General features: G+C 39.2%; 1 protein-coding gene across 1 annotated transcript; it reads right to left on the bottom strand.

Annotated features, from left to right (window-relative positions):
• Positions 1-1312: 1312 nt before the first annotated feature.
• On the bottom strand, positions 1313-14173 carry LOC113500534 (vacuolar protein sorting-associated protein 13-like; the record flags this gene model as incomplete). The annotated part of the gene is made up of 17 exons (XM_026881362.1): positions 1313-3492; positions 4205-4330; positions 4668-4794; positions 6040-6209; positions 8550-8639; positions 9099-9248; positions 9670-9865; positions 9977-10086; positions 10157-10276; positions 10380-10546; positions 10820-11042; positions 11622-11787; positions 11967-12182; positions 12661-12750; positions 13084-13232; positions 13568-13714; positions 14108-14173. Coding segments are annotated over 17 exons (2511 nt in total), but the record flags the coding sequence as incomplete, so codon positions are not given.
• Positions 14174-14179: the final 6 nt, after the last annotated feature.

Below are 14179 nucleotides of genomic sequence, written 5' to 3'. Positions count from 1 at the left end.
GTTCGTGAAGTGATGAGGCCATTACTCGGATGTAAGAAGTCTTTAATACATCTGTTTTATTGTTACACGATAAACGTTATTATTACCCCGTTATTGTAACGTGTTCGGTTTATGAGCGAATTTTACATATTAATCATAGATGTAATGTTTTGTTGGAGTGGCAGTCGTTATCTATGTAGTTTCTTCTTATCTTTATTGGAGGACAAATAAAGGAATTCGTGTATTGTTAGGGAACGTGATATTGAACCCAATATTTGAAAAGGTATGACCTGATACATAGTACTTAAATATTTGACTCGAAGTTAAGACTTACAAGCATTGCACTCGTTACTCTTTACAAATATCACATATTTATTTCTTCTCTAAATCACGACGCAATAAAGTTTATGTAGAGACTGCTGTCCGATGTAGATGAAACCTATGTTGCTAGTTGTTAAATATATTACATAAAAAACAGTATTTTTTTTTTTAAATCTCTTTATTTAAGGAATCAAAATATGTCAACGAACTAGGAAACCACATTACAAAAAAAATCATAGTTAAAAATTGTCATTCTACTCTATTCACTCGGTTTTTCTTGTATGTTTGTTTTTTTTTTTCCATGTAGATAACAGAAAATCAGAATTAATGGTGATAAATGTTCGTCCAATAGATTGTCAAGCTGCCTAACGATTGCCCTTGATTCATAGCGAACGTAAATCGTTCCGATTGTAATATCACTTCGAAACTTTGATGGATTCCACAATTTTTGCCAACCGTTCATCAATCGTATTGATTTCAAACGACTTTTTGTATTCTATGGACGGTGTAGATATATACAATTTTTACAATCTTCTTTACCTTTTAAAATATCAGCCTGCTTGAACCAATACTGTCCACTTCTCAGAATTTTGTTTCCATTTATTATGAAGTAATCATCTATACTCTATACTCTATACTAATATATGAAGCTGAAGAGTTTGTTTGATTATTTGTTTGTTTGAACTCGCTAATCTCAGGAACTACTGTTTCAAATTGAAAAATTATTGTATTGAATAGACCATTTATCGAGGAAGGTTTTAGGCTATATACCATCACGCTGCGACTAACAGGAGCGAAGACACAATGGAAAATGTGGGAAAAACGGAAAATTATTAATCTTCGAGGGCTTCCGTTCAGAAATTCCTAACCACGCGGACGAAGTCGCGCGCGACAGCTATTGTTCTTATAAACACATTTTTTGCTAAGAAGGTTTTCTCTCAATATTTGTACAAGACTCTAGTTAATCAAATTCTAAAGGTTCTAAAATGTGTGAAGCAATAAAACAACATGATACTGTGTATATTTTATATTGAAAATGTTCTCACACAAGCCTGAACAAGACAAAACGGATCTCGAAATAAATATATTGTGCAACAGGCAAAGTAACAAAGTTAACTTTAGATTAAACGTATTCGTGCATAAACGCTTCAACAAATAAACATGATATCAAATTATTGAGGTCAGTAATATAGCATCAAAGATTCCCGAGCGAGACGTTAGATCGCAGAACCGCGGCGTAAAACCTTTGGTACCCCGAAGCTGCGTTCTAGCACATCTGCCCACGCGGACTAAGTAGCTTCTGAATTAGTAAAAAAAATTGGGCTGTCATGATTTCTGCCGCATATCTCATTAACTGGTAAAATTACTCAAGCTCTCCATTAGATATTGAAGCCGCGGCAGACTCAAAACTTGGTGGGATAGACTGGACTAACGTCCCGTAGCCCCTGACGGTAACCTGATAAAATGCAGAGAAATGGTAACCTCAGCCCAGCAAGGAGCACCACAGACTTATAGTAAAATAATAAGAAAAATAAGAAAAATTTACATCTCGAAGCCACTGGTAAGGCTGACGCACAACTGCGAAGCTAATATACATTGTGCCCTCAACCTAACATAACTTACTTAGTTTTCGAATAACACTACGTGCAGTGTAACTCAAAACTTAAAACAATCTTTAATAAAAGCGAAAAACAATCACGTTCTAAACATTGATCAGATAAGGCACTGGTGTGGCACGCCGCAGCGGTCCCGGCGCGGCGAACATCCAACTAACAACGCGATGGATCAACAAACTCATTCCAATAGAAATACATTCCAAACTTATGTTCGTAGAGCAGGCTTCAACAACAAAACATTATTAATAAACCCTAACTTTACTGATTTTGTCATCGTAACATTAATCTTATAACAAAAAATATATCGATTAACGTTACATAATCTACAAATAATACATAACAGATTATATTCGAGTATTTGAAGTAAATTACCAAGACTAACAAACAAGATATTTGAAAATACAAGACTTGATAACATTTACAATTTAATAACCTTTTAATATATCTGTTTACTTTCAACGATACTATAAACTCAACGATACATTGTTTAATGTAATAAGTACGTAACGGAAGACTGAAATATTGTAACAACTTACAAAATATTAATCTTAAATAGGTAAATGCGTAGCGATATTTTTAAATACACTATAGATAAGAAGAGATATTTAAAATGATTGTAAAGTAAGAAGAGGATAAGGCGCGAACACACATTACCGAGCATGCCGAGTTGATTATAATATGGCGGCGGGGACAGGACGAGCGCGCACTACAGTTGCGCGGGCGCAACGAGCGTGCGCGGAACATGTGTCGGGACCAACCTTAACATAATATATGAATACATGGTCGACGTTGATTTACCAACTCATTTACATTTGTACTCTAATAAAGTTATCCCCATCTACCCAGCTAGTACCTAGGCTACAGAACTTTACACGACAATAGGTCAAAGTCACTAGATGTTCGACTATTGAACAATCTTTACATTTATATTCAATCTCCTGCTTCGCGTTAGGTTAAGGTAATTTACAATGACACATTTTATAAAGAGGGTAAAGTTATCATATATTAAATTATGAATAGGTAAAAACTTGTAAAATAAATCGAAACTGTCTACATACACAAAACGTAACGACTAAGATAATAATAATCAATTCCATAATTGTACTCAACACAGCTGCATATGCAAGACATATGATGTACACATCACGTAAAAACGTATTATAAAAAGAAAGCGTCCTCACAAACATCGATACACTGAACTGAAGTTCACTGAAGCACTCCGGTACACTCGGGTACAAGTTTAGCGAAAGCCTTTCGGGTTGAGGTGGTGCAGGTTGATATAGTAGGCTAGAGTAAGCAAGGCGGTGCGAGAATCGAATACAAGTAGAAAGAACTGCGCCAACCACTCGGTGGGCGAGATTCTTTCTACGTCCTCATGTCAACGGCGCTGCATGAGCCGCTGGCACTGCGCCAACAGGTACTTCTTCTGCTGCTCGTCGTAGAGGAAGATCACCTTGCCGGAGCCCGAGCTGGGGAACATGCCCAGCACCTTGCGCTTGGCCGTGGGGATGTACACGCCCTTGTTGACCGCCGTCGGGACCTCGGGCAGCTCCGACCACAGGTACGACCAGACGATCTGCGTCAATGTAAATATTTTGAAACAACACCGTGTATGAAACATAACTAAAAAGTAAGGAATAAAATGAAACTTATAAAAGCATTAAATAAAAACGTATCTGCGTTAGGTCTCCAATGGACCATTCATGAAAAGAATATATATCAAAAGGTCCTTTTTTATTGACCTAATAACAATATTTCGAAAACAAATAAAATAATGTATTTAAACAAATACCATCTTCATCATAAATAATTTAATAGGTTCGTATCATACACTTATATTTGTGATAGAAAACTTGTTTTCAGATCTCGGCGAAATTCATGAAATATTTACTAGTTGTGAGACGGCACGAGTCGACCTTTTATAAATAAAACATGGCCGGTGCGAGACTTGCGACAAACAATTTTACAAAACGTATTACTAATTATTGCCATGTGGTATTGCTTTATGATATATCTACTCTTTTCTTAACTGCTATTATAAAAATGATTTGGTATTGATGATTTTAACAGCATTTTGGTGCTTCTAATTAAAAAAAAATGGATGTCTTTACAACAGGCTAGAAAAATATTCCAATTTTATTTTGAGGTTATTATGCCGACTTACAAAATACCAGAAAACAGTAATACGAAGAAGACGAAGAAGATGAAACCAGTAAAAACTAAATATAAACCAAAAAAAAAACTTGTTGTCGTCAACATATCATATAATACATAGTTGTTCATGTTACCTGCCACCCGCCGAACACGTTATTCTTCTCGATGTAGAGTATCCTCTTGTCCGTGCACATGACCACCTCCTTGCCGGCGATCACCCACACGTGCGCCTCGTACGTATCCGTGCTCACGTACTTGCCCTGTATTAAACATCAACTCTCAATGTCTAGGTCGTAAGGTTCAAACTTCTTTGCTTCCTTAATACAGTTCAGATATAAATGGCTTTATTTTTATGAACATTTTATATTTTATGGTAAGGATTTCACCGACACGTGTTTGTATTGTGCAGGATTTACTGACTTTTTAATGAGTCTTACACAAATAAGGAGCTGGATGCGAGCAGCGGAAGATAAATCTCGTTGGCGTGCAATTGGGAAGGCCTATGTCCAGCAGTGGACAAATATGGGCTGATGATGAATATGAATATGTGTATGTATGTAATAATAGATAAATTCATATAAAAAACGGATGACGTACCTTTTCAAGTTCGAAGAGCATTTTATATCCTTCCGCGTGGAGCCTGGAGTATGGTCGGACACCGCTGTCGGGCGGTAGGTACCGCGCCGGCCGACGCTTAGTTACTTCCTCTGACATATCGGCGGCCCTGTGCGTACACGCATGTTATAGTAATGGTCAAATAGCGATCAGCTCAAAACGTTGATGCAAAACTGGTCCTAAATATAGAGAGGGAGGGACTTTTGTCCTGGTTTGAAAATTTAATAACATATTTTTTTGCAATTTAATATTGATCATAGACGAACAGCTGATAGTATCTTAAAGCTGCCTTGATACTAATACATAAAATGAAAAGCGAAAGTAAATCACAGCCCTGAGAAACCGTGTTTAACCAACCTTTATTGTTGAGTTAATAATGTCATAGGTATATGCTTCAAAGTATAATGAAAACCAGTGAAGTTACAGGTCAGAAAAAGAGAATAAATTACATAACGTTTTAGAAAAAATTAAGAAACCTTAATTTAATTTTACAAACAAACCAAAAATACCAGGAAGCTATACTTACTGCCATATTAATATATAAATAAATTGCTTTAAGGGTTAGTAACTACACTAAAACTACAAAGACATTTAGTTAACACTCAATTTACTGCTAAGGATGTCATGCTATTAGCAATGCGTCACACGGATGAAGACAAGCTGTGGACCCGAAAACAAACTATATACGTCTATAAAAAGACTAATTATACACCGTGATTTTTTAGTCGTCTTACAAAAGCAGCCCAGTTCATGTATCCAATGACTAGAACACGTTCATGATAAAAAAATGCATGCGCGGTCCGAGCCTTGAAACAATGATGAGGGGGCGCGGGCGGCGGCAATTTTATCATTTTTAAGAGTATATTTCAGATTTCTCTTGTTTAATTTTCTTCGTACTTATTATCTTAGTTGATGATAAAAAAATAATAATCGCGCCTGGGGTATTTTACGTCGGATGCATGAACTGGGTTGCTTTTGTTAAGACGACTAAAAAATCACCGTGTATACACCATAACATAAGATATAGACACATTTTTCTAAATAATGATATCGAAACAACGATAACCTTCAATTACATTGAATACGAAAGTACAACTAACATTTTTTTTGTTGGCTTAACTGATTAAAAACTGAGCACGGAGTATTGTGATGCTGACCGCACATTAAAACGCATTACCTTACATTACGTACCGCTTTACCCCCCATAGGAAGTTATTACTTGTCAAAAGTACGATTAGTTTTACACCATTTTAAAACCATTTTACAGCTTACACCAAATGTATTCACAACTGCACCTACTGAAATATACGTAACTACGATCAATCGTCTATGAGAAGTCCGGTAACCTGGGCACCTCTTAACAGAAGTGAGTAATCCGTTGGTGAAGTCAACGACCCCGCCGACGGGCCTGACGACGAGCCCGACGGCGCCGCGGCCGAGCCCCTTGACGAACCCGCCGGCGCCGCCCTCGTGCGCGCCCTGGATGGGCCGCGTCAGCACGCCGCGCACGCCGTCCACCACGCCCTACCGCCACACGCGCTCACACAACACCACGACAACCACGTGCCCGAGCCTATCTACCCTTGACGAAGTCCACTACGCCTCATGTCCACTCAAGATGCTAACTCACCGTCATGGTCATGATCCCCTCGGACGCGCATTGATTTTTTTTTTTAAATTGTGGGTAACCTAAACCCAGTGGCGTGCAGTCCATAGAGACAAAAAGACACTGCCTACCCTGAGAAATTCAAATATTATAGGTACATAATTACTATCCATAAAATAAACAATATTCGTAAAACACGTATCAGCGCCATCTATCTATTACACGTTGTAACATAATCTATCAAGGGAGGATTATCAATATTTCAAAATTAGTACACTTTTTTGCCGAAGTGCGCCGCCGCTGGCACCGTTTTCCCATTGGAAAGACACTTCAACTCGATGTCTCAGTGACGTAGGTACTTTAAGCATGTGTGCGTGTGACAGACTCGTAGTCATGACAATGTGTCTATGTCTGTTTTCCTATACGTATTTGTCACACAATGTCAAAATAGTCTGCGTTTGTTAGTGTGTGTGATAAAAGAGACACTGCCTTTCCACGACAAAGACAGCGGATGACATGAGCGGTTATCTGTGGTTATGTTTTGACAGTGATTATCGTAAAGTGAGCCGCAATATTTTTCGATGCATTTTTGTTTTCATTTGTCATAATTCGTTTTCTGGGTCGTTGGTTTTTAAATTATTTGATGTAAGTCGAAAAAGAGTGAAAAATTGATTAATAATTGTGAACTTTCAAACGGCGTGTGCTCATAACACAAAAAGTGCGATTTTAAAACTATTTTTCTGTGATAAAAACAAGTGTTTGAAATAGATAAAACTACGCAAGACATCTCATAAATTAAGAAAGGTGAGTCAATCGTTCAAAACAATACGTAGAAAACAGAATGATTTAAATCTAACGAGTTGCTCGTAGATACAGAGAAATCGCTTGTTCTGTTTCCCTATCCATTTATTTTAAACTATACTTAGATTATTTCACTTATCTAAACTTATTTACAAAAAAATACAGAAATATATCTATTTAGTACCTTTTAACACGATTTATTGGTAAGATTCTCGCTTGGTACCTACTTTGTTCAACGAAAAGGTTATTTTCGTGTTTACGTACGTGGTTACAATATTACGATAGGTATGTTGTCAATAGAAAAAGTTTAAAGAAATGTAAACGTTATTGACTACCTGCGATTCAATGATAAATGATGTGACGAAAAGATAGCTGTAAAAGTTTAATATTCAAATACGTTGGCTAGGTACACTAGGTATGTAACTACAAAGTTTACCGCACAACATTTTAAATCCGGCTGGCCTTCTGTCCGTCTGTCTTTCGGCTGTAGGCATGAACGTTGATAGTTATTTAGAGAGTAAACAGTTTCATAGATCACCGAGAAATCGAGGTTAAGCATCATTTGTTACGGTCGTGAATTTGATGGGTAACCTTTTTTTACATTTTGTACCAACTGAGAGTCGTGAATCAGAATCGCACTTGGCCGTTTCTTTTTGCCTACCCTGACTAAAATCTCTGTGCACGCCACTGCCTAAACCTATTAGTTAACGCTATCATAATTGAAAATGGACAAAACATGGCTATTCGACGAAACCTTACGTAATAGTCAACATTAAAAGCAGCTCCCAAAACCTTTCATGCAAGCAGCACACAAGCAAAACAAATGTTAGTAACAGAGACATGTACACAAAAAGCATTAGAGCAGCACAGAACAGAACACAGTGACAAGGTAGAGTCACCTTTTGACGGCATCGAGTGATCCTGAGGCGAAGTCCACGACCCAGCAGGGTGGGCCTGGCCACGAGGCCCACGGCCCCACGCCCGAGCCCCTTAAAGAAGCCCTCGACGCCCTCGGAGCGCGCGCCCTCTATCGGCTTCGTGAACACGCCCGTCACGCCCGTCCACCACGCCCTGACATACAATCATACATACCAACACATATGCACACTCCCATCACTTCAATCTGCTCAATAAATTGACTTACATAACTGAATAAATAATGAAAAGACAAAAGTTTGTATAACAATTTGCAGGGCTTTTTACTTTAACCATTATCATTGAATGACAAATAACACAAACCCATCATAAAACTATAATTAAATGGGTTGGCTTCTCAATTGGTTTTAAATAGTGACACGACCATAAAAAAAAGCGGCCGTTTACATGACGTAATTTTGCTCACTATATTCTTTAAGATTCTAGTGACTTGGTTGCTGAAACGCTTGTGTGTTTTATGACATTAAATTATACAGTGTTAAAAAATATGCTTACAATAACAATTAATAGTAGTACAATACCATGACGAGTCCTTTTCCACTTCTCGCAAGACCTTCTTGCAAGTTTGCTGGAGGTTTGTTAATGTTATCGCGACGACGTCTTTGGTAATCCTGTATTACACAAATAACATACATATAAATATTAACAAAAGAAGGAAACATAAATTTCTAACGATTTAATTCCATTGAACCAAAATCCATGAATTAATAATCAATTATTGTTTATGGATATCTTCTTCGGAAGAAAATATTGTGAGAGATATTAATCGTAAATAAATAAAAAAAAATTCTAGAATTTTAAATTGGTGTACGTCCAGGCTGCTGGAGCAAATTACTAATTAATTACACCTAGGTGTAGCTACGGGGACAGACTATATTTTAGCTCAATGCTTTCCCAACATAATTGTTTGCCAGCACAGCTACGGCGATGATCTGGCACAGGATGACTGGCAGGAGCTGGATGCGCGTAGCCAAAGATAAATTCGATGGCGTGCAATTGGGGAGGTCTATGTCCAGCAGTGAACGAATATAGGCCGATGATGATGACAGCTACAGCTATAAAAAACTGACCTTGTCTAGCGAGAGCGCGGCCAGCCCGTGTCCCATGGCGCCCGTGATGCGCGACACGGCGCCGGCCGCGCCGCCCACCGTGTGGCCCACCAGCGAGCGCACGCCCAGGAACAGGCCCTCCGCGAACTCGCCCGGACCTTGGATGGCGCCCTAGGGGTTAAACTTAGTATTAGTAGAACATAAATGTACATGACGTACACGATTCGTAGGTGGGACCTCTTGAAGCATGACTATAGGAGAAACGGAAAGAGATGGCGTTCTATACCGAGTAGCAAACGTCTCGCCTGGATGACTGTTGGTTACTTAAAGAGCTCGTGAATCTTTTTTTTTAAAGGCAACTTCGGCAGTAACTAATTTAATTCTTGGGTCGCGAGAGATTTCACAAAAATTCAAGTAACATGCACAAAGGCATCCTCAATCAGGCAAGCATAGATCACACGAACGTCATAGTTTCTATTAAATTGGCTAGACAGTTTAGTAAAATCGACTAAGTACCTTAATAAGGATTAAAAATCTGATTATAAAAAGCAATAGAACACGAAATTAAAAGCTACAACACCACAAAACTGACCTGGAACGGCTCATAGAACAAGTCTTCCACGCCCTTCTTGAGCCCGACGACCAGTCCATAAGGGTTGCCTATGACATCCAACCCCAGTACCAGCACGTACAGCTGTTTGATCGCCTGCCCCGTGTAGTGACTCTGCACTTGACTGATCATCTCCTTCTGAGATAAGAACTCGTAGTTTCTTTCGTAGTATGATAATCTAAGGAGAAAAAAGACATGCCTTTACTCTTCAGGCCCAATGCTAGACTACATTAATACGAAAATCAACCTTACATCTCTGTATTAAAAGCTATTTCATATTAAAACTTACTTGAACACAACGTCGTTCATGTCAGTCAGTGTAACACCAATACTCTGAAGTATGGTACCAACAAATGTCGGCAGTTGAGTAGCACCACCAAGAGAGAACGAAACGTGAGCCTAAAACACAAAATTTTAAAGTTCAAATTTCTACAACATAAATGTAAACAGAATTTGAAAGAGAAGTTACCTTGAGTGGCGATAAATGCAAATTGTCGTAGAAATTCTTGAGATCAGAGGCGACTCCTCTAGCAGCTAATGCCTCTAAAGGCTCTCCAGCGTTTTCTAGATCAAGTTGGAACGCGTCGCGCTAAAAATAATATATGTAATTACACAATCTGGTCTAAGTTATACTCATAATCAACCTTAAACATACTATGCATAAGGTGTATATTTCACAATATGACAGTTACCGCTTCCTCCTCATTTAGAGTCCGTTGCGGGAACATTCCCATGAGTGCATTGATGAGACCCATGTCGACCTTGACGTGGAACTCCTGGATGAGCACCTTGTAATATTTGTACTGGCGGACCTTGCTGTGTTCCATTATACGCTCCACTATCGATACTTCGATGATGTTTCATGCCTGAATAAATTAAAAAAGGGTTTACTTATTAGGAGTGTTTTTTGTCAGATTTTTTTTGTTACATTATTGTGTTTGTGTATTTTTTGAACTCCCATATTCTACGATATCATGTTTGAGCTGGCACCAACGACCAACAGGAACCTTAGCAAGAGAAAAAAACGAAAATCCTGACGTGTCTCAGTCGATAACTGTAAAAGTGTGAAGCGGTGTGCGGCTGTAGACATTAAGGAATCATTGTTCATAGCGTAAAAGTGGCGCGGGCGTACCGCAGGGGTCGTCGTTGGCGATGGAGCGCGGCGGCGGCACGGGCGCCAGCACGACGGGGAAGGTGGGCAGCGGCAGCTGCTGGTCCACCTGCAGGCGGTGCAGGCGCGCGTGCAGGCGGCGCGAGTGCGGCGTCAGGCCCAGCGCCGCCCACAGCCCCGGCTGCAGCGTGCGCCGCAGCAGCCGCGCGCCCGGACGCAGCACGCGCATCTCCTCGAAGTCCACCTGCACACGCACACTCACTCTACTGGTGTTCATTCCTCCGAGACGCCTAACCATTACGTCTAGATTTTAAGGGAAAATCATACACGGTATTGTTTACTACGTAATGAGCACGGCAAACATATAAAATGCATTTAAAAACTTTATTGTGCAAATGGCAAATGCCCGAATATCTCAATAAAAAAAACAAGTATAGATTAAGACTACGGGGTCGCAAACCCCGCCGCATCTATACTAATATATAAAGCTGAAGAGTTTGTTTGTTTGTTTGAATGCGCTAATCTCAGGAACCACTAGCCCAAATTGAAAAATTATTTTTGTGTTGAATAGACCATTCATCGAGGAAGGCTTTAGACTATAAACCATCACGCTGCGACTAATAGGAGCTAAGATACAATGGAAAATGTGAAAAAACCGGGCAGGTATACCTAAATTATAACTTATATCTTCTACCCACGTAGACGAAGTCGCGGGCAACAGCTAGTGCCATGATAAAGAGTCGGGCACTCCCACGGCACTCCCGATAAATACGCGTGAGTAAACTGTCGTATCATGTACTTGATATTAAAATTATATAAATACCTCAAGTTTCTCATCGATTAGGACTATAGGTGAGATTGGCTCTTCGCTGACCATCTTCTCAGCTAAATATTTCTGGTAGGCTTCTTCGAACTGGACTAGTTTCTGTCCATCGATCTTCTTGTAACGTCGCGCTCCTATCTTACACTGCTCCCAGATAATGCCAGAGCTGTAACAAATTCATTATTATATTCCGTACCTACGTTTACCTATTCTATTCCCGTTGAAGATTCTGATATGACGTTTTATGTAACAAAACATTTAGCTCCAATGAAAGACTGAACAGGAAACTCCAAAATTGCCCAAACTCACAACACTTAAGCAAAATCTTAAGATCGTACTACTTACTTAGATATACTGATATACGCAATCTCAAGCAGTTCGGGATCATTGACGAGGGACAGTCCGATCCCCTGCATGGAGAGTATAAACTCTGTATCGACGGCCTCCGCCTCGCCTATAGTGTGAGCGCCGCTGGCTAGGATGGGGTCATCCGTGAACAGGATCACACGCTGCAGACCGTCCAGGAAAGACACCCACGATATTTTGGCGTGCTCGTTTAGTCTGTGAATTGTAAAATATTTCAAGACAATTGTATTTAGCTTAGTTTTATACTAACTAAAAAGACAATCATTACTTAGATAAAAAAAGATCACGGATGTCTGTACGACTTCAAAGCGAAAATTAAGTCAGACGCATGGAAATCATATAAGGTATGCATAGTTAAGGGGAAGTGGGTAATGGTTCCCGTCTATCAGGCGGGCATTTTTACCTACGAAGGAGGAAACTAACAGATGGGTTTTTCCGAAGAAAATAAAAGTGACAAGGTAGCATGCATTAGCTTGTGTTTATTATTCCCCTTTCGTTTGAATGTTTAGCATCTAATTCTTAAGATATTAATACTAATTAGAATCAAAAAGTCAACATCATGCAGAAAATAAAGTACTAAAGGAATGTTTCATCCATTTTCTAGTCCCCTCAAACTAGTACACTATTAACTTACTGGAACTCTCCGATGCCGTTTCCTCAGGTCGTTTTCGACTTCCCTTTTCTTGTACCCTTCGAATATGATGACGCGGGGCCCGGGGGGTTGTCCCATGTGTACAGCATACTGTTCATGGACGGTATAAGCCTGGGAAAAGTATACAGAATTATCATTTTTGATCCGCAAACAAGCGAGTTCAAAACTTAATTACGGCCAAAAACATGATTTTTTTTAAGTAACTATAGTCCGGTTTGAAACTAGTCGGGCACTCCCGATAAATACGCGTGTTTTGCCCTATAAGTAAACATACATAAATATAATCATATATATATTTTTTTGTTTCATAATATTTTCGTGTCCAATTCCCCGTTACACATATGTACGTTGAGCTAATATCACCAAAAAAATTTTGTCATAATTTTTGTCATAATTTCACCAAAATTCTTTGTATTGCTAGTTAAAAGTTGGTGTTGTTCTCACTTGACATTGACGTTCTCCTTCTCGTAGACGGTGACGTCGTAGGGCGTGAAGTTGACGAGCAGCGCGGGCGCGTGGCCGTCGCGGTACTGGCGCACCGTGATGTACGTGCCGCCCTCGCTCAGCTGGACCTCCACGTGCAGCCCGCCGTACTGCGGGCCACGTACAGAACGAGGTGGAGCAACGCACGAGAAAGGGAAACTCATTATTTTGGACATTTATTATTGGATAGGGAATGCGGAATTCAGCGAATTTAAATATTTGCCTGCTCGTAAAAGTGATGACATATTCTAGTTAAAGAATAAATTATTGCATTTCATTTTATTATTTAACATTGATGGTTTACAACACTAAGATGGCAAAGCATATTTCGCACATTTTTAGAGGTATAACAATAAAAATAAGGACAATTTCCCACGAAGTGTTTAGTAAAAAAAAATGTTGGAGCACGATGTACTGATTTGATATACGAATTGTGTCAACTGACCTCGTTATCAAGTTTCAGGCAGACTGAATGTTGTTCAGTATATAGGAAGGGCGCCGCATACACGGGCGAACAGAACACACGTAGCAACAGCAACTTCTCTTCCCGCTCGATCACAGGCCACAGGGGTGCGCTCGAGTTTTGTAGCACCTACATACAAAACACGCAGAATTTAAACTAAAATATAAAATGTATAATTGTGATTAATGAATATGTCGAAATGCAAAAAAATAAATTAATTGAATCTTTACATAAATCTGGTGTCCTTTTCGTCGTAGGTATGAGAGTGAATGAACAAAGTCAGATTAACAACTCTGATTATTTTTCAGTGACCTATTCACGCAGTATATTAGTGTTCAACAATATAAGTACATTATTTTGTTGTACAGCTTGGATGCGAGCTTATCCCATTTTGTTATGTTTATATATCTTCTTAATCTGATAGTATAAATAAACTTTTGTTGCTCAGTCTCAAAGTAGGTAGCGAAGTAAACGTCAGATGGAAATGTAATAATAATACTCAATTGCAAAGCTGTATATTACCGTTTGCCAAGGATCACCAGATCTGTGCAATTCCTGGTACTGTATATCGAAGGGCGCCTCGTTTATGATCAG

This window comes from Trichoplusia ni, chromosome 14, assembly GCF_003590095.1.
Source record: "Trichoplusia ni isolate ovarian cell line Hi5 chromosome 14, tn1, whole genome shotgun sequence".
In the NCBI taxonomy this organism is placed as follows: domain Eukaryota; kingdom Metazoa; phylum Arthropoda; class Insecta; order Lepidoptera; family Noctuidae; genus Trichoplusia; species Trichoplusia ni.
This window is presented reverse-complemented; position numbering and strand designations above follow the sequence as displayed.